Raw genomic sequence first — 21182 nt, forward strand, 5'->3', positions numbered from 1 at the left:
AAATACGTATACAATTTTACTGGTTTTAACTAGTCTAGGGAACTCTACCAGCTCTTTTAGCAGCTTTCGTTTGCATATAACATGTCTGGTTTTACCTCCCTCTTCTTTTTGATTTGAGGGAGCAATTCTCCCAGATTTTCTCCCATTTTTTTCCTATTTTAGCTTCTTCACCCTCTCAGGGCCTCTCAGTGACATTCATTTTAGTCCAGCGCCATCTAGTACAGCATTTAAATGCCTAAACGAGAATGAAATGGCATTTTCAAGGAGAATCCTCATAGGTATCAAGCCACGTGCTGCCTCTCAGCACCCAGTTGAATAAAACTGATCTCTTGGTGCCTATCATTCGCTGCCCTCCCTTACCACCATGCTGAACATTAAGGGAGTGGCTCAGGGTAGGCTTTGATTGCATACAAACCAGGGCCAGGGCAACTGATTTCACGCCTTTATGCCCTTATGCTCCAAATCTTACGCAAGCCCCAAAGCTCAGTGGAGAACGGAGGCTTCTAACTTACAATAATGATAACAGTTGATGCTGTAACCTGGGAAGGACTTGAGTTGCCAAACACTCTACTGCTCTGGCCTGCGAACAGCTTGGCTGTTCCCGCCCTCGCAGAGGTAAACAACTTCTATCCATGGAAGTCCACGTGGCAATGCAGAGATGAAAATCATGGTCAAAACCTTCATTTCTGGAATGTCTCTGGTTCCTTTGAAGATTTGCTGATGACGTTTCAGGGCTACCGTACAACTTGACGGTGGTTTGAGTTCTCTTTTTTGGCTGATAGCCAGCTTGCAAATAAATAAAAGGCACTTAAATAGCTAACGAGCTTTCATCAAGGTTCCTCTAGACCCTTCCCTTTGAGCAAGCCACTTGTTCTCCCCACACCATCAGAGGGATGCCTCGTCTGACCTCACTGCATGGAAAGAGGGTGATGAAAAATAGCCCCAAACTTGGAAAACAAGCCTAAGGAGATTAATTTGGAAAATGCAGGCGTCTGAAACAACGCATGCACCTTTAAGCTCGAGGTAAAGCCTCATTTGACAAGGCTGTTTTAAAAAATTAAGCATCTTCCTTTCCGCTCAGAGCTTGGTATAAAGGAGGAATATGGGCTTTCATGGAGATCACAGGTGGCCTGTGATACGAGCTTTAGACCAGAGGATTTGTTCTCATCCAGGTCAGTTCTAAAAAAACGTTTCCTTTAAGAAAGCATGTGGTCTCTGGAAAACTATTGGGCCGTTGCTGCTTTCCAGTTAAACTGGTACCTTTCCTGGGTGGAATCAATGATTTTATCTGGGAAGCTGAATTATGTCGATTGTGTAATAATAAAGCCAACTGCAAGGGTTTTTTAAATATAAAACATACGTGTATCATGAATGCTGAGGCAGAGGTGCTCACACAGAGGAAAAGTAGGGCGTTTGCCAGCTAAGACATCTGATCCTATTGTGTTATTTCTCAATAAGTAAACACAAACAGGCTACTTGTTGTTAGGTGAAGAGCAGCTGTCAAAACCAAACCCAGGCAGCTGTTCCTGCTTTGAGATTTTACTGTAAAATGTATTTTTTACAACTTGAGTAATTTAAAATTTTGCTTTATTGGCTAAATGCCTGGCCAAAAGATTTTGAAAAAATTAGCAGGAGTTCTTTGAGGGGAAAAAAAAAAGTGTTGCTTGACTTACAACTGTAAATACGATTTTGCTGAGGAGTACAATTTCAGAGGGAGATACCATCAATAGATCAGTTCTCTAGCTCCTGCTTACACCAGTTGTCCGTATAAGTAAGAGCTCATTAATTTTTCAAAGGTGCAAGAGCTTGTAGTTTAAAGCAAACAGGTTAAAAAAGAAATGTGATTTTCCCTTCTGTTTTATGTTTTAGGCCAAATGACAGATGGCTACAAATAAACAGTGACAGCAAAGTTTGATGATAATAAAAATAGATGTTCTGGTATTCATGCTGCCAGAATGATGTACTCCAGCTTTGTGGCTCAGCGAGACAGGACCCTGAACTGGTTTACTCCTAGGGACGAGGCAGATAATTTGTAGCCCAGCCTATGTAAGAAAGCCATCAGGGCTTAACAGAGAATAATAATCTTTCTGAAGAGTTTTAAATTGATATTTCATATTCCTTAAGAGGAAGATAATTCTCTTAAATTCTTAAGGATTGCTCACAATCTATAGGAAAATGATCGTTTCCCATTGCTGCCTAAATGCCTTCAGTGCAACTTCTCAAGTGCTACTCATTTCTTTGCAGCGCTATTGCTTTCATCCCTGTTAAAGCCAATAAGACTATTCTATGAGAATTTATATTAAGGCGATTTGAAGATGCCTATAAGAAGATCAGCACTCTCTGCCTGCCAGGCTGTTCCCTGTCAAGAAAGTTGTCCCCCCTCACCCTGTCATTTGGGGCAGTTCTGAAAATGGAGACCAAATATTTGGAAACCCAAGAAAGATATCCCCTCTGAACCAAGATCCTCATCTTTCTGAGCAGCCTGGGGAGAAGTTCCAGACTTTATGCTGACAATTTCAGAGTAACCTTTAGGGAAGAGAAAGTTATGAAGTGCTTTGGAGAGCATTGTGTAGGCTTGGTCTCGCACGGGATCATTTAGGGAACAGAATTTGCTCTTTGAAGCTTCATACTGAACCTAAGACTCCTGACCAAGTGCATCCATCTCCTTAACCCTGTCTGCCACTGCATGGCCTTGAACACAGACGTAGCTGGCTGGGAAAGAGAGAAAAGCAAGGATAGGTGGTTGGGCGAGCGTCCATGGTGGATAGAAAGCAATGCTTCAGTGTGACAGGCTTTTTTTCAACCTCTCAACTGCTTTCTCAACCAGAATCAAACAGGTAAATAGGAATGCCTGGGAATAGAAAGACCTACGGAAGTTAAATGATTTTTGTCATGTCTCAGGAACAAGATCATATCCTGATGCCTGAAATCCTTTGCTAGGGAATAGCCAGCATGGTCAGCATGGGGGGCAACACGGGGCTCCTGGGGGAGCTGCCAGAAGGGATTTTCTTACAGGTGTAGGTGCTCCAGGTTCATACCCAGAACTCTGCTAAATAAAAACAAGCAACCCGAGGTGTTAGCTTTCCAGGTTAAAGTCTTCACCCATCACCATCCTTTCCTTGGAGATTTTCTAGCCTACAGGTCTGTTCTCAGTGACACTGCCTTTTCATCTACAGTACCAGCAGCCAGAACAAAGGTCCAAAGGTTCTGTTTTCGGGGGAGAAGGAAAAAAAAAAAAAAAGCTGTTCCCAGGTCAAGGAGGAGCTAACTGAGGAATGAGATCAACCTAACACTGAGATAGGCCTAGGAAAGGAAAAAGGCACTTTGTGGAGGTGAGAGAGTTTCATATTTAAGACACTGACTGCAGGGAGCCACAGAAACTATGGAGAAAACACTGTGGGCAGAGGTTTGCTCAGCCAAAGCAAGGCAGAGGATAGTGATACCTCACTGAGCTCAAGTACAAATTACTAGTCTCATGGGGGGGATAGCATCTTGCTGACCTTATTGCCAAGCTGCTGAAGACAGACACAGTACAAGTCTTCTGGCAAGAAAGAAGAGCTGTGGGCAGACCTGGTTAGCCAGGGAAGGAGGCGGTGGGAGGAGATGGTACCTGCAGGAAATCTTCAGAACCTGGAGCCCCGATCACAAGCTTTGAACAAGCAGCCAGGAACCAAGTAGAAATCTACCACCGAGATCTGGAGGGAGGAGCCGGGGGTAAAATTTTTTGCAAGCGTAAGAGGGAACAGAGTTGGCTAACAAAACCACCATATTACACAGATAACTTCAGATAGCTTAATTGTATTGAATCAGCTAATTGGACTGCAACAAATCAACCAAATTTGACGCTTAACATCCTCTAAAAAACAAGCCAAGGGCAGATAGAGGAAAAGGGCAGGCAGGGAGAAAGCAGCATGAAGGGAAGAGGCAGTGGGGAGGGTGTAGGATACACCCCTCCTCTTCAGGGCAGAGGCATTCCATTCTGAAAGTGAAAAGAAGATAAGGAAAGGTGAAAGACTTTCCAGAAGGAGTGTCTTTCACAAAACCATGTAGATAAGGGGAGAGCAGAAGCAGGATGTGCAAGCTTCAGGCAAAATTTGAGTAGATGTTGATCACAGGGATCCCCAAAAGGAAGTTGATCCCATAATGGATGATTATGGTCAGGAATTAGCTCTACAGGGTGATGAAAGAGGCTTAAATAAAGCAAAACCAGGACACACATCTGACCTTAGTGACTTCCCTCAGGTCTGACTGCCTGTTCATATTGCAAATTACAGCATGCAGGGGAGTCAAGGGACCCAGATGCTGCCGCCAAGGCAGAAGTGGCAGAGCCTGAGCCACAGAGCTAGTGTGCAGCATGAGCCCTGTGCTACATAGGTACAGAGTGATCTGATAGACATCTCGGGGCCAGCGGGAAAGTTCCTCTGTCTTCACTAACCCCACAATGCAGACACACCAAGGAAGCTAGCACCAGTGCCACATGGGTATGGGTGAGAAGGGATGCAAAAGGGTACTGGCCCTGCAGGGCTAGAGGAGGTATTTTGCAACTTATCTACATCTCCAGGAAAGATGTATGAAACCTCTCAGAAGGAGAGGACAGCTTTTGAAGCAGGAAGGTTTAGGACTTCAATGCCATGTACCTTTCAGCTTCCAAAGAAATGTCTTTAAAGAGTGATTATAGACACACTTGGGCTTTTCTCTTTCCCTCTGGCCTGGATTGGCATGACTAGGCTTATATGAGAGGTGTTAAAGCTGAGTAGGTGCTGTGGCAGGGGACATACCGTGGCTGGGACTGAGGTCACCTGAGCAGGTTGGGTCACCAGCCAAGCAGCAGTGCCCTGAGTGTGTAGGAAGCCCAGCCTTACAGGGGAAGGCGGGTGAGCACATGTGGAGTGGCTCCTTGGGTGATGGCATCCCCAAATGAGTTCCCACTCCTCTTACGAGCCCCCAGGGGCTCCTGGGGAAGCTGAATGCCCAATCTGCAGGGATGGCCAGGTCATGAAGAGATGCCCTGAGATGGTATCGTCCTTCAGGCATGAGCACTCCTCAAAAAAACCAGCTAAACAAAGTGATTGCTATTTACAGAGTAGCGAGCTGACCGGTCAGCGACACTTCAAAAACGGGCCTTTCTAAAACCAGCTAGCAGTGTGTTTTCTGAGATGCTATTTTCAGCATGCTGTCAGAACAAATCTCTATCCATAGCTGAACTGACTGACTCTTCTTGTCAGGACAACTACCCTTAGCAGTGGCTGAACCAGTCCTAACACAAGGTTTCAAAACAAAGAGCAATATTTACTGGTTGATTTGTGTTATCTGTAGGAGGGAAGAGGGCAAATTGGATAGCTATGAAAGTAACCTCTTGAGCTGATCCTTCTTTGCCCTGTGAATGCCAGGGCTGAGTACGCGCACTCAGCATTGCTTGGGGAATTATGAACACCTAATTCACACCATGTAATAAAGAAAAAAGGAAAAGTTTGAGCAAGGGGCTAAATCCCTCCTGCTTAGGCCAATTGCTAACTGCTTGATGGCAAGCAAAACAGTTCAAGGATTTAGCCACTTTTCTCTGTGACATCTAGTACCAGCCACAGTCCCAGATGTACCTGAGACTGCAGGTCTGACTGGCCTGGTGTTTCCTCTACTTCTAGATCCTCAAGCTGTTTCAGAACAGAGAGGCCCAACACATTTAGACACAAAAAGGAGGCAGGAGGAGTGGCTGAACTGCAGCCTTCAGGTGTAAAGATGTTGGTACCCATCGAGCAGAGATACATATGCGTGCTGTGAAGGTCCAGGTCTTTCCCTGTTTTGTGTGTGTGTGTAAGCATTCAAATGTTTCTTACTTAAATAGTTGGGTCAAGTTTACCCTGTTATAAAACACATCCTGCTGTAAATTAGAATAAGTAGTCATTCATAGGAGGCCTGCAAAACAGGAGGGGTTTTCTATGTGCCATTCTTTAAGGCCTCTTTATAAGCAGCGGCAAATGAGCTCCCAGCATGCTCCTTATGCTGAGTCAGCATGTAGGTGCTGAAACAACCTTTTGAGGGTGTGCTGGGAGGCTTCGGGGACAGATACCAATTGCTAAACTCAACAGTCCACTTCAAATCGGTAGCACCTTTCTATCTATCCCTAGACAGACCAGGATGTCAAGTGTGAACATTGTGCAGGCACAGCATGCCAGAGACTCAGCTTCTGGGGGACCGGCTCTGGAATAGGTCAGTGCCATAGTCCACTTTCCTTCAAGCCTGCTGTGTACGTCCCCCTGTCCTTAACAGAAGACTGTTTAGCTCTGGTACATACCGTGTTGCTTTGTAATCTCTCTGCCATGACAGTCCCCTTCTATGCTCATGGTCCCAGGCTCTCACTGCTTCTTGTCTTAAGGCTGCAATGCTCCTATGCTGGCCTTTACCCTCATCCTACCTTCTGGGGAACAGCAGGGCTCAGCGATGCCTCCACAACTTTTTGCCTTCCAAATATTTTGGTGTGTCTTCATGCTGGCCAGCTTCTGTTCTACAACAGTACACCTCCCTGCTAGGTTTATATAGTCTACCATCATTACTGCTTCCTGCTCCACATGTTTTTAATGCTTTAAATGCACAGAGGAAGGCACAAATGCCCCTCCAACTGGTAGATGCAGACATGTTTCAGACCAGCCATACTCTAAATGATTCAGGTCCCTATATAGGGCAACTGTTATGAGAGCAGTTATTAATTTTCCATTCTCCAAATCTCAAATGTCATGGTAAGTAGACAGGAACAGAAAACGTCGTCTGCCTTTGTGAAATTCATATAGGGTCCTTGCGAAAACATTGACAGCAGCCAGCTACAGCATCTCAACTACATTCCTCATAGAAATTTAGACTTTGCTGCTGGAGTGCAATCTGTTACCATCAGTGTGGAAGCCCCACTAAGTGGTTAGTCTGACAAGGCGGGGTAGCAGCTGCTTTAGACTTGAAAACGTCCATAAACCTCTTGAAGAAGCGTGACACGTTCCCTTTGCTGCTAGTTATCTGTTGGCATTGAGTGCTTCTAAAACTCACCTATATTCTATGTATGGTCCTAAGAAAGCAGGTGTTTTCCTCTCCATAAAGGAAATGGGAGTAGCCAACTTCCCTGAGATCACTTAATAACCTGTTGCTAGAAAAACTCCTGTTTCTCTCTCAGGTAGGATTGATAATGCGCATAATAACAGCAGTCACAGGACATTAGAATTAGTACTCAGATCTAAGCAATTGTATAGTATATGTATCATAAAATGATCTCACAACAGAATACCTTCCAAAGTATTCATCGAGTGGCAGCATCCAGTCCACACAATTGTCAAAAGAGCTATAGGACCACACATGGTGTCTGAAGCAGAGCAGAGAATCTCCTGTCCTGGGAAAGTAAACTGCATCGTGTCCAGAAAAAAACCCTGGTCTCCCATCAGAAAGCTGGACTGGCACAGAGACCATCCCTTGTCCTCAGGTTGTGAGGTGTCTCTGACCAGCATGACCATATCTAGGGTGGCTAAAGTCAACAGGGATTAGCTTTTGAAGACAGAAGAAAGCAGTACGTGTACGTGTGCAGATCGGTTCTAGTGCAGAGTGAGATAAGCACATTCCAGTTATTCTCTGTTAAGGAACTGGAGGCTGCTCTCACGGGATGAAAAGCACCTGGTCTAGATTGTATTGGATGTAGCTTAGTAGGAAGGGCATAAAATACTTGCCAGCTTTTACATCTCATATTGTTCACCAACACTGGATGTTCAGGGTCTGACAGAAAGCAAGACTGATAGAATAAAACTAACGGATAACTACTACCTGATATCGCTTCTGGACTGTGCAGCTTGTAGCTCCATGAGCAGCTTACTCTGCATGGACTCATGCTGGTTGTAGTGCAAAATCTGAGCACTAGGCAAGGCTGGATTCAGACCAAAAAGCAACATCTTGGACCAAAGTTTTTCACTATACGCAGAGGTAGAATCTTCTTCCAACACTAAAACAAGACAGAAACTGTGATTCTTGATTTGACAAAGGAATACAATGATATCTTTGGCCCCGGTCTTCTTGCAAGATAGCAAAGATATTGACGCAGTAGGATATTTGTGCCTGTAGATCAGATACTTTGGGACACGTAACTTAAACTGAGGTCATATGATAGGATGAACTCCTAGATGATTCAAAGAAAACAAGTTTTAGAATATCTGTTCTCATTTTTAATTTTTCCGTACCCTTTATGAATTGTTTCCAAAAGCTTGCCAACCACAGGAGTATATAGGCTCACATTTACCTGCCTGCAGAAATCCTGCAAGACTGTTCAAAACAGAGAAAACAGAATTTGCCTCTTAAATAAGCACATAGGGTTAATGTTTTTTAATGACACAGAGGTTGATGCTAGCTGTCTGCTACTGGTTTGGAGACTTCAGTGCTTCAGGTGAATAAATGCTTCCTGTTCAAACTAAATGATATGAAGTTGAATGAGCCTATGAGGGTAGTAACAGAAGCCTAACCCAAGAAGCCCAAAACTGGAGGTCTGCCAGTCTTCTCTCACCTCCCAACTGGTAGCAGGTGTCAGAGCAGCACCTTCCTCACTGATAATGTGACTACCGTTTAAAAGAAATAACCTACACGAGCTGTCTATACTGAAGGGTTTTGACACTGGCCTTTCAGCAGAGAACAGATCTGGACTATGTTATTGAGCCGAAGTGCACAAGATTCCTACTTAGTCATCTAGCGTCTTGGCGGACTTTTAGGTCTGGTTTATCTTTGCATTTCAAAGGTTTCACTTACATGCTGTTCCACTGCTCATCTGTTCGGAAAGAAATATAACAGTATATCCTCGCTCCAGCTCGCACCTCGGAGGAGGAGGGGCCACCCCCACCTCTGCTGACATACTGTTGCTTTCTCTGCCGGGCTGTTGCAGCTCTCGGCGGTACTGCAGCACAACAGCAGCACCAGGGGTGCCGCGACAGACCTTCCTTCCCCGCAGCCAGGCCTCTGGCTTCTCCTCCAGCTGCCCCTGCCTTCACCGAGGTCTCTGACTCATGCTCCAGCACAGTAGCAGGGAACGAGCACTGACATTTTGCCTACTCTCCAAGCACTGCTTTGTTGCCCCTTGCCTTTTCCGCCTTAAAAGCATTGTGGTAGAGTGCTGACTGTCCACCTGCGAGCCTCGGCCCTCTACAAGACCCGGCCTCATCCACGCAGACCACCCCAGGGCTGGCGGCCATGTTGATCTCCAGGCTGCACCATGAGGTTCACAGCGCGATTCACCTATCCCACTATAACATGAGATGCGGGACCTTTTATCAAATGGGAAAGGTTTTGTTTCAGCTTGACAGGGCGGTTTGCTGGCAGCCTCAGTTGGTGGTTTCTTCAGGCTGGCACAGGGCCCAGCTGCCCCAGCAGCTCATGGTTCATCAAGGCCATGGCCCCTTTGCTACCTTGAAGAGGTTATGCCTCTGCTTTCCCCCAGGCATTTGCATAGTCCCCATCATGGCTGTCTAGAAGCCCTGCAGGTGTCCGCCGGCTTCCTGCGGGCACTGGCTGAGGTGGGCCAGTGGAGCACAGAGGCCTCACAAAGTGGCAACCAAGGAAGAGGCAGCAAATTCTTCGTGCTCAGTTTGTGGTTTTGTTTACGGATCCAGACCTGCTGCCCCTGAGCCTGTGTGGTCCTCTCTAGCCCTGGCTTCCTCAGCTCTCCTTCTCTTACTATTTATTTTGATCCTGCATTGTCCTCCTGCTTTTTTTTCCCCCATTTATTTTTCATTTGATTTTACACCTTCCATAACTGCTTGGCCATCCTGCTTCTTTTGTGCCCCTTCCTCAGCGTAGCAGCTCTGGTCAGATTCCTCCTCGGTGCAGCTGCCAGGATCAGCCAGGATGGCTCCACCTGTAACGTGGATGCTTTAGCTCCAGCAGATTCTCTGGGCAGACCAGGACAGCCAGTCCTCGCTTCCTACACAGAGCTAAAAAGCAGAAAACTTAATCTGTTAGAGCACAGCTGGATTGATTGCAAACACTGAAATATAAATTTGAGCATGTTTTAGGACTGAGAGTTTGGCATTGCCCATGCTGAGTGAAAGCTAAAATCTGCAAACCTAAGAAGCCAACAAGAGTAAGGCAACATATTAATATGTGACTTTGTTGGTGAGCCATAATTATCTGTATAGATTTGCATAAAAGCAAAACCACCTCTCTGGATGTCTCCATGATTTCCGCTTAAGGAATGGGGGTTTAGGCTTGCCGTGCTCCAGCCCATGCTGTTCAGCTCAGCAAGGCTAGAACATGCACTTGGCTTTACACGCTTATGTAATTTCAGAGTTCTTTAGTTATCTTTAAAGTCACTTTTAAAGGTTTCATAGACTCAGATTAAAGTGCTCAGAAGTTGGATCAAATCCTTTCAAGCAAGTCTGGCATTGCTACGACTGGAGAAGAATTAAATCAGGCCTGTTCCGTAATGTCTTTATCAGGGGCAGGGAAGAACTAAGAAGTTTCACATGCTTGCTTTTGCATCAAGGGTTCACTTTGTGCTTGTACAAAACATGTTTGGGTTTTGATATAAATGTGAATACACAGGAGCTGTTTGTCCTTATATTGGCCTCAACTTTGGTCTTGGCTTCACATTCACATTTTGTCCTTTTATTTTACATTATGGCAAATCTGCTGTTGAACACACATTGTGCCTTGAGCCAGAGATTCAAGAACAAACTCCTGTCTCATCAAAACTTTTTTCTCCTGCTTCAATGTGTTTTTTCTTTCAATTTCCTTGCTACTTGTGCTAAGAACACAGTGCCCTTGGAAAAATCTTGTTTCGCCGCATGTACCACACCCTTTATATCTGTGCTAACTCTAGAGACAGGCAAAGCACAATGCAAAGGTGTTCAGACAGCTTTGGCCTCTGCCAGCTGTTTGTCTTTGTGCATTTCATACATTTTTAATTGTACACACTTCTGTTTGTCCCCAGCTTCATGCTTTCATGAAGAAAGCCTGGTATTCACTTGGTTTGCAGCCATCCACTTCTTCGCAAGTAAATTCTGTTTCATAACAGCCTTTCTGTAAATTGGGTGCTGGTTTTACCACAGAACAATGTTTTAATAAATGTTATTTACATTTTTCAGGGTAGCTAGAGGGGGTTTGGTTTTAATTAGCTGAGTAAGAGAGCAATGAGTGATTATACAGACACAAACAGAGCTGCTACCATCATCTCCCTGCTCCTTACCCAAGGTTCCTGTGCCAACATAGCTAAAACAAGGAAAAAAACTAGTGCAGGCCCTTGCAGGCAAATATTTTTTGGAAGGGGGGAGGGGAAAATCGATTAAGATGTTGCAGTGTATATCATGCCTGGAGTCCTCAATAGTTTTTCCTTACCTGATTAATTGCCTAAGCCAGAGGCAGAATGTGTCTTTTAGATTTGGGAGGAGCAAAGAGAGTGCGAGCCTTCTTGCCATCCTCCCCCAAGCAGTAATTTGGCAGAGGGGCAGTCAGGGAGGTTCTTGTATGGAAACACTGCCTGCTGAGAAACAGTTTAATGAACTATGGGCTCCTTCCTCCCTCATCTTGCTGCTGCTTATGTCTCCTTTCCTCCCTAACACTTCATCTCAGCACAAGTGTCACTCAGAATCCCCCTGCTTATGAAACCTGAAAGGAGCAAGGTCCAAGGGAGAGAGGGGCATCCCAGGAAGCTCTTTGAGGAGGGACCTCACTCAGTGGCTCAGCCTAGGACATCTCCAGGAACGTGGCCAGCTTGGAGGGTAGTAGAACCAGGCAAGGCGTTAGGCTTGCAGTACTTGGGAAAAGTTGCTAGTAGCTTTGCATCATTTTTTGGATGAAAGCTTCCTGGTATTTTGGACACTTGCAGGAGCTGGCCCCATTGGAAACAGCTTTAACTTCCAATGTCAAAGGAAAGCTTCATTCGGCTACAGGCCAAGCGTGAGTAAAGGACTGATGCATGCAGGCTCTAGCTGGCAAAGTGTTTCTGGTAACTACAGCCTGGAGTGGCTGCGGAGGGGAGAAAAGGGGCATGCCTCTACTGTTGCTTGGTACTGCTAGGTTCTGCTCTACCATGGAGAATGGGGGCTCAGATTTGCCCACAAATATAATCTGTGGTACTGGGCTGGGTGAGATCTGTCCAGGACACCCTACACTTAGTGGTAAGACAAACCGTGCTGTTCGCAGCCCTACCCGGAGTAAACACTGGCAAGTCTTCACAGTTAATCTCCTGCTTGTCAGACACTGCGTATTGCCACTACTGTCTTCTAGGCTATCTTAACCAAAAAGGTGAACACAGGGCTTTTGAATATCTTCATTAGCACAAGCCTGGCCCTTCACAGAGATAAGCATTTCTACTTAAAGTGCTGAGATCACCTAGAAGCAAGCTCTTATGTCTAAGAGTGGGACTGGCTTAATAAACATTGTGTGTCGAAAGCTGCAACAATAGTCACTTTATTAGTTTCCCAAAAGAGAGTTGCTTCTCTTCTGTACACAAACTAGTAGGTTAGCAGACTACAAGGCTCATGATTGCCTGTGTCAGCTGATCGTTTTTAGGAACTTCCACTGACTTCAGCAAGCCATGTTGGATCAACTTGTATTTGCACTTTCTAGGACACACGTTTGAATTGAAGATCAGCTAGTTCATTCCTCACTTCTCAGAATTGTGCCAGTTAAACACAAATGCCTAAGCCCACACTACAAATTCCTGCTGACATCTGAAATTCTCTTCTAACAAAGTCCACGCAGAGGATGAACTAAATAGCTTTTCTGGTCTGCAAGTTTTTCCTAGTTCTCCTGTGTTCCTGTTACCATGAATGGAAACCTTTCCCACAGCTTTAAGATGAAAGCTGGGTAGAGCCATGGGGTGATGTTTCCACTTATGTTCCCTGAATGCAGTTTTTCTGAAAGTCATTTGGAGGGGGAGCGGAGGGGGGCAGGGGGAGAATGTGAAATGTCCAGTGCACCACACCCACTTTCAGCCAGCTTCACACTATTGATACAGTCAGGAACCACAGACCATCTGCAAGAGGTTTAGATCTCAGGGCAAGCCAACAGCCACACTAATTCCAAGCTGGTGGGTTCATATTATGTGGTCTGATGTAGAGCACATCCTATTCATCTCATCGGGTAATGGCAGTTCAAAAGCTGCATGTGTGCAAGCAGGTAAACTTAATTCAGGTAAGAGCATTGAGTAGCAAGAAACAGGCTAAGGACACTTAATGGAAGAGCTCGCAGCTATCTCAGGTCCAGGAGCACAGTCTTTGGGCTGGCTTTCCAGTTAATTGGAAATTAATTCCATGCCTTTTAAAAAGAAAACAACCAACCAGCAAGAACAACAAAGATGACTCTCGGCTCTACTGCCTATTTCTGAGTACCATTGGAAATCTGTTGCTAGCACTTCATATGTCTTCCACCATGCATTTTCTGGTATGGGTGATGATTTATTTGGGCTTGCAGTGAGCAGGGACAGGTTGTGGGGCAGAGAGGAGATAAGACTAACTTGAGGTTAATGGATGGCTGTACCTCCTAGAAGAGCTTTGGACTCAGGATGAAAAGCCAGGGAGACTTGCTCTTGCAAAGCCTCTGTTTTCTCTTCCTCCCTTTTGGTAGGGAATTGGTTGCCATCATAGAATCATAGAATGCCCTGAGTTGGAAGGGACACAGCAAGGATCATCAAGTCCAACTTCTTTCCCTGCACAGGACAACCCCAAATTCACACCCTCACACAACAGACAAGCAAGTATTTGTATGCATTTCTGTAGCACTTACAAATGTATCTACATTGCAGATAGTAACCATAATCACTGTATTGTAGTTGAGTATGAAGAAAGCCTGTTCTTCTGCCCTAATGATTACAAAACTTTCTAACCATACACAGCTAGACAGACGTGCACATGCCCACACCACCACGAATCAACAGGTTTTACCAATGCCTTTAAACTGGAATTAACCACAGATGAGACCTCAGGGTATTCCTGTCACAGTAGTATTGAAAAGCTGCTCTCAGTCACACACCAACAGATGCTGGATGAGCAGTAGCTAACCCCAAGGCTGAACAGCCCAGATTGGCAAGGCAGAGACGGCTGAAGCAAAAGTCCCACCACTCTGTACCTCAGCTCCCTAGATGCAAAATGGGATATGCTGTAATCAGATTGCTTAGAGGTCTTAGTGGAAGTCAGGGAGACCTAGGAATTGAACCCACATTTTCTGGTCTCTGTCCCGTGCCTCTGTAAGACAAGTAAGGAATTTGTTGTCATATTTACATTATTAATTTATTGTAAAAAATACAGATACCTCAGTCTATCACCCTTAGATTTCACTCTTGTGAACTCTTTATTTTTTTGATATGTAAAGAACATGCTAGCATATCACTTGGATGCCTTTGAAGAAATGAAGTCAGTATGGGAGGACAGTGCTGGGAGGGATATCAATAAAGATTAATGCTAGCTTAGCCTCCACAAGCTGCCTCTGCTGGATTTCTCTAGGCATAATTAAAAGCAGCCAAGTGAGGTTTCTCCTCACTAAGCCTACTGAAGGAGCCTACCTCTTCCCTCTGGCTGCAGAGGCAAGGTAAGGAAAATGGCTTCCACAGGCTAACACCAGCCATTGTGAAAACCTCTTGTTGAAAGCAGAAGAATGCAAGGATTGCAGAGCAGCAAACCCAACATCTGTCTGCTATTGAAGGAGGAGTTCAATTTTGTTTTAGTTTAGGCTTGCTATCAGCTGGCCGTGGGAGCGGGAGAGAATCTGGCACTGAATGTGCTGTGCAAAGATTGGGATGTCTCTTGCATTCTCCATGCCTGCCTCTCGCTGAGCGAATAGATGCCCTGTGATAAGCGTTTGAACTGCTCGGGAGTTACATCTGCTGCACAGTCCTGCCAAATGCACTTTGCAAAGAAAACTCAATTGTTCATTCGCCACGTTCACTTGTTTAGCACTTCACCCTGCAGCAGGGCTTGAACACCCAAGGCTGGGTGAACAGGCCACTCTGCGATTCACCCATTTTAACTTGCTGCTCTGGCCAGGTCTAAAAGTAAATGGATCATTCAAAGGGTTCATATAAAACTACGGGGTCCACGCTGGGCAAAACAGTTATCTTCCACGAAGAGAATGAATTGTGTTGGCTATCTTCTACGTTTACCCCTTGTGCAAGACAAGTAGACTTGCACAAGTCTTGGGTAACCGCTACGAGCAGGAGGAACAATATCTTACAGTTTATTACTCAGAGTAACTGATGTGAATACTTGAGCCTCTCTGGCACAAACTACAATTAGTTTACATTTATGGATCCCACTGAATTAATTATTGAATGATAACAAGGTTGTCACTAGATCACACAGCAATGAGGTCTTTCACAGGAATGTCTTTTGAAAAATATGCTGTGGGTAAGGATCAGGGGGTTTTGGCTGTGCTTTTTTTTACCCACCCTTCTCCCCCCTTCCCTTCCCTGAGACAAAGGTAGACTTGGTTGAAGGAGAAAATTATTTGTCTGGTCACATCCTGGTCTGACAGAAGAAGTTCTTCCAGAGGAGCTCAGATGCCCTGTGAGGTCTGCAGAGAATACAGATGGGCCCATTAAGATGTCAAGCTTTCCTGCAGAACTACAGCTTTCCACTGACAAATCGGCTCTGCAGTGGCTTCGGCAGATAGCTTACCTTAACCAGCCACTGGTTAGGAGAGCTGTACAGAAATTTTCCCATTCTCTTCACATCCTGTGCCAAGCTCAAACCAGCTTATAACGATAAATGTCTGGTGGAATAGCAGGAGAGAAAACAGGAATGTCAGCAATGAAATGCTCCCTGACTGCAATGACAGGAGCCTCAACCTCTGAGCTGACGGGGAGACAGACAGGTAGCAGCTTTGCTCTTAATTTGAGCACAATTTGTTCCAACAGCTTACCTGAAATGCTAGGAAGGAACAAATGAGATCGGTGAGCTATTTCAACTCCTACCCATGCAAGTTTTCTCAGACAGTTTCCTTCTACTTGCCCTTTGCAGAAAACACAGTGTTCCCAGACTGCATCAATGACATCGCAGTGGAGAGGAAGTTATTCGCACTTCCTCATCTGGACAAGTTTAGTCCTGCTTTACTTCAGGTACTTACCGCCTTTAAGATGTCAGATCCCACTATCTCCAATTTACATACTTAAGCCTAACACATTTAGTAAGGAGGTGTATGAGGTATGGCCACTCCTCCTATTGAAATTTGACCACAATCAGCTCTATTGATTTTATTCACATCTATGGGATCCTATAACTTTGCTGCTACACTGTTGATAAACATCAGTATCATGAAACGATGTATTTCAGGATTCCCACACATAAGGTGGGAATATATAAGGCTTTGAGACTTCCAGTCCCCTCCCGAGAGTCTCTGCCTTTTCAAAAGCAAGAGTTAAAATGAATGATCAGACATGCCCCACCTCACACGAACCATGCACACACACATGCAGGGAGCTGCATTTCAGCTACGCAGTTTTCAAAAATTCTCATATTTTTGCCAATTCTAGCAGAGCGAGAGCTGGGAGGGACAGGGTGGGGGGAATTTCTGAAAATCCAGCCCAACTTAGAATTACTAAGCAGGGTGTTTCACTATCATTCTTTTGCACCATTTTTCTTGAAGGCACCCATCTCTCTCTCTATCAAACTCTCTTCTTATGGGACATGCTACCTGACAGACTGGGGGGCATGAGTTTCATTCCAGCTTTTTAAACCTGTGTTCAAATATCAGAGCAACCCATGTCACAAGAGGAAAGAGACCCTCCACTGCAGTTAATCCCACACTTCCCATTTTGCTGCCAACAGGATCCCACCCCCCTTCTCCCCACGCGCTCCAGATACGAAGGGAGAGCAACCCAGGCTGCCTAGCAAATGCCACCCTGGTAAGAGCTAAACTTCACTACGGTCCCATTTCTTCCCTTCAATCCGCCATGCTTTCCACTTAAGTCTTGAAAATGAAGAGCTGGTCAGGCTCGGCACCGTCAGACTTTGGCGTCAGGGGAGGCAAAAGGGCAGGTTTTGAGAATGGACCCTCGCACCCCCTGTCCCCATCTTTGCTCCCGCATGTTCCCAGTACCAGGAGTCGTTATCACTTTGTTCGAGTTGTTGCCTTTACAAAACATGCCCTCCATGTTCACATCAGCTCTTCAACTTGAGACTCGAATCTCTCAGTTCCTCTGCAAGGAGAATGTGACACCAACCATTATTGTCACAGTTTTATTTGTAAAGGACATAGCATGAAAAGCTGTATTTCAATGTACTTCAAAACCTGAAAAACCCATATCGGTTTGTGGTATGTATGTTAAAGTGCTTGATATAACAATACTTTTACTAATGTCGTCTTGAAAATAATCCAGTTCTTATTCAGTTAGTAATAATGTAAAGACAAAATATACTTAATGGAGACATTTAAGGATCATTTTAAGCTATACAGGGCACATTTGTACATTTCAAGTGTAACATACAATATTTCCCCTTAAGATGTGCACCTTCATTTGATTGAAAGAAGGAATTTTCTCAAATATGCCATTGCGCAACTATTCTAAAAAGACAATGATACCTAATTACACAAACCAACTCGGAATAAACATGAGTAAATTATTCACTAAACAGTAAAATTTCATTCGTTTCAGAGAATTATAAATACACATTTTTTACATAGTGAGGCATTTGATTCTCTGACTCCCTCAAGTTACCATGCTGGATGTAACAGGACTATGCAAACTCAGACATCTGCAGACGGGTGTCGGATAGGAAGGTTTTTTTTAAAAAAAGCAGATACCAGAGAGCTTTGGTCTTTTCCAAGATTCCCTTTCTCAACCAAAGAAGGTGCTTTAACACTGAAATTAGCTTAGAAGAATCCTGATGGGTTTCTCACCATTCTAGTGGGAAGAATGATTTCTGTAAACCTTACAGAAAAAACCTCACAGTTTTCAATAAACAAAAGTAGTCTATTAAAAAAAAATCATAAGTGGTAGAATAAAAATTCACTATAAAGAACCGTACTCCCAAGGTTGTCAAATAACCAGTCTTCTAGGAATCCGAGGCACTCAGCTGTGCCCCTTTCCACACATCTTAGGGTGTTTTATTGCCTACAAGGAAATATTAGACATACATAATTTTTATTGTATTATTAAAAAATATGATGTGAAACCTGACAACACCAAACAAGTCAACACTTGCTGAAAAAGCTGACGTGAAGTTGTGTTGAAGTTAAGTGCTAAAGATTCCTTAATGTAGTTTGAAATGGGGGAAGGCCCTGTTTTGAATTTTAAAATTTCTCAGGTTTTGACTTATTTTAACTTAAGAAAGACTTTGTGTAGTTATTGCCCTTTCCTCTGTGTGTGTTTTACTCATCTATGCCTGACCTTTAGAGGTGCCCACATTTCTACTTTATCCTGCTTGCACTTAACCCGTGTCATGTCAGATGAATGTTACGACTGCTTGAGTCATAAATAGTCTTTGGAAAAGTATGCAGCAGTATACTTCTGAGAAGTATCCAGCTAGCAAATGCAGATGATGCTGCGAAGAAATCCAAGGACTAAAGAGGTTATTATTTCAGTAAAATGAAAGTCACTTAGTCTGGGTTGGGCATGAAAAAAATCATGTATAGCAGTCATTAGACATAAAAGGCCTGAGCTGTAATAGAAATCAAAACATCCTAAGCAGTCATTACTGAATAATGCTGCCACATGGTTTCTGGTGCTAAATGTATAATTTATTGATAGAGTTAAGTACTGGGGATGCTGCATTCTCAATTGCTGCTGAAGGGTTGTCATGCATTTTCTGCTGACTGTAAGCAGACTTGCCTGGCCACACAGAAAACCCTAACACCCCAAATTTCACATTTCTGGAAATTAAGAGAGATGTCACACAGCCACGGGCTCTGCCTACTAACTCATGACACCATTCTCAACCTTTACATTAGTTACTCACACCCACAATAGTGACATGGCAGTGCTGCCTACAGTATTTGGGATGAGCTTAGTCAGTTTAAGGAAGTACAAGCCCAGGAGGAAACAACGGTTATTAAAAGCTGGAACCCTCAATAAAGTCAGTGACTCCCTGACAGTGCTATTTTACTTCTTTCTTAGAAACAAAAAAAAGCTTCTTTAACATAAAACTCTCCCTTCTAATGAAACAAAGTCACACAAAGAGTTTTCTTCTGGCTGGGAACATGATGTGAAACTCTGACACTAATGTGAGTGCTGCTATAAGAACTGGACAGCAGAAGGACCACAGGAAAGTAAGGTGAGAAAGCAAACCCTGATTTTCATCCTCTTTCCTTTTCCTTGGCTGTCATCCCTCTCTCCACCACGTGCACACTATACCGAGACCTGCTACTGCCCACCATTCATTCCCAGTCCCTCCTAATGCCACTTGAGAGCACAGTGCAGGGCAATACACTTACAGTACCCGTTAGGGGCCTTTTCCAAGCCACAGCTGACAGTGAGACAGCCACAGAAATCCACTGATGAAATGGCCATGATCATAGGGAATAAACAAGTGAAAACAAACACCTATATTTAAACTAACCTCCTAAAACTAAAACCAGATGAAGCTAACTATGTCCTCAGATTCTTCCAACTCCCATCCACGAGAATGGAAAATACACTCTGTATTTGCTGCATGGTATCCACAAGATGATTTTAATGTAATCTCTTGTTAAATTTTTAGCATACAGGATTTCAGTTGCTCCCAGTTCCTCTTCAAGAGCTGTATCTATATATACACACTGTATTACTAACACATTAACTGGAAAGAGTATAGGAAGGAGCCTCAAAATACCAAAGTGAGAGTCTTTTTTTCCTCCTTTTGCTTAATTTTTTTTTTAAGCTGGATAATTAAAAAAAAAGTAATCAAAGATCCTGTACTTCCTAGGAACACTCATTCTGCAGGATAAAGGAAGACTCATAACCTGTCAGCATTTCAAAACCAGCTGATACAGTTCAGTAGCACAGCAACATCGGTGTTTGTGGCTCTACAGCAATGATTCTTCTCAAGTACAGCAAGAATTTGGTATGAACCAAATTCCTCAACATGGAAAAAAAAAAAAGGTCATCCACAACACAAACTAGCTGAGGGCGAGGGGGAATCATCAGAACATCTAGACAGGCAAGGGACACACCGAGCGAGTCAAGCAAGCCATCATTCCCCATCTGAGGCTGCAGCAGCACCACTTAAACAGGTCTCATACCCTTAGAGCTCCAAGGCTGACAGCAGTCCTCTTCTCCAGTGTTTAAACATTTCAACACTTGTCTCCCCTTCTGAGATCAACAGAAGTGACACAAAAGACCTTACATAAAAAAAAAAAATGATGACGCACAACTTCCGTGCATGAAAAGGGTTGAGTCTCCAAACAAAACAAAAAACTAACATGTACAGTAGGGTAAAACAGCATATGCTTACAACATTTCCAAGAGTAAGACAATCACAATGGCTACGTAAGGAGATTTGCTGTATTAATTTGCAATACCTGAAAAAAGCCCTGCTGAGTTTGCGCTGTATTTACACATTGATTGGCTTCTTCCTTGCAAGCAAGTAGCAGCGTCCCTTCCCACCTTGGTCCTTCCCTCCCCCCGTCCTTCCCCTGGGTTTAAGCTACTCATAGTCGGAACGAAAACATTCAGTCTAAGAAAAACTTCTTAGAGTAATATAATTTCTTAAAGAAGATAGCATATTTACACACATCTAACACATGAAAATACTCTATTTTATACTAAATTTCTGTTTCAAATAAACTACAATACTGCATCTTAGCTTTCTGCAGCTTTAGAGGACAGTCCCCATCGGGCACAAACTGGGCTTCTCACGCCTGCTTAGAGCGGCAGCTTTGCCTTACAGTGGTGCACTACCATCGCGTTCGAGTCCTGACAGGTCTCCAATTGTGGTTTGCTTGCTTGGGAAAGGAATAACGAAGTTCTCAGCAAAGCCATGCTAAACATCCACTCCTTTAATGAGCGATCCTTCTAGGATGATGTTGAAATCTTGCAGTGTCTGTAGGACTCGGATAAGGGAGTTGACAGTCATGCGGTCCCGCAGGAGAGCGTTCTCCTCGTACATCCTTGTAATGGGCGGGCACTCTGCCAGCAATGGGATCCAGTGAGAAAGCAAGTGGTCCCTGCAAAGGGGATGAAAGGAATTACTTCAGCACCAAATACAACAGATCTCAAACTGAAATTCTTCTGCAAGAATACAAACCAAAACATGCAGTTTCTT

The 21182-nt window shown here is 44.2% G+C and overlaps 1 protein-coding gene across 2 annotated transcripts in view; it reads right to left on the minus strand.

The window, feature by feature from the left end:
* Positions 1-17166: 17166 nt before the first annotated feature.
* Positions 17167-21182, minus strand: part of DENND5B (DENN domain containing 5B) — a 122389-nt gene continuing 118373 nt past the window's right edge. For both annotated transcript variants that reach the window (XM_075116524.1, XM_075116514.1), the window contains one exon: positions 17167-21084. In XM_075116524.1, coding sequence (XP_074972625.1) covers positions 20901-21084 — 184 coding nt within the window. In that variant the 3' untranslated portion in view covers positions 17167-20900. The remainder of the gene's footprint in view (positions 21085-21182) is intronic.

This window comes from Phalacrocorax aristotelis, chromosome 1 (assembly GCF_949628215.1).
Source record: "Phalacrocorax aristotelis chromosome 1, bGulAri2.1, whole genome shotgun sequence".
In the NCBI taxonomy this organism is placed as follows: domain Eukaryota; kingdom Metazoa; phylum Chordata; class Aves; order Suliformes; family Phalacrocoracidae; genus Phalacrocorax; species Phalacrocorax aristotelis.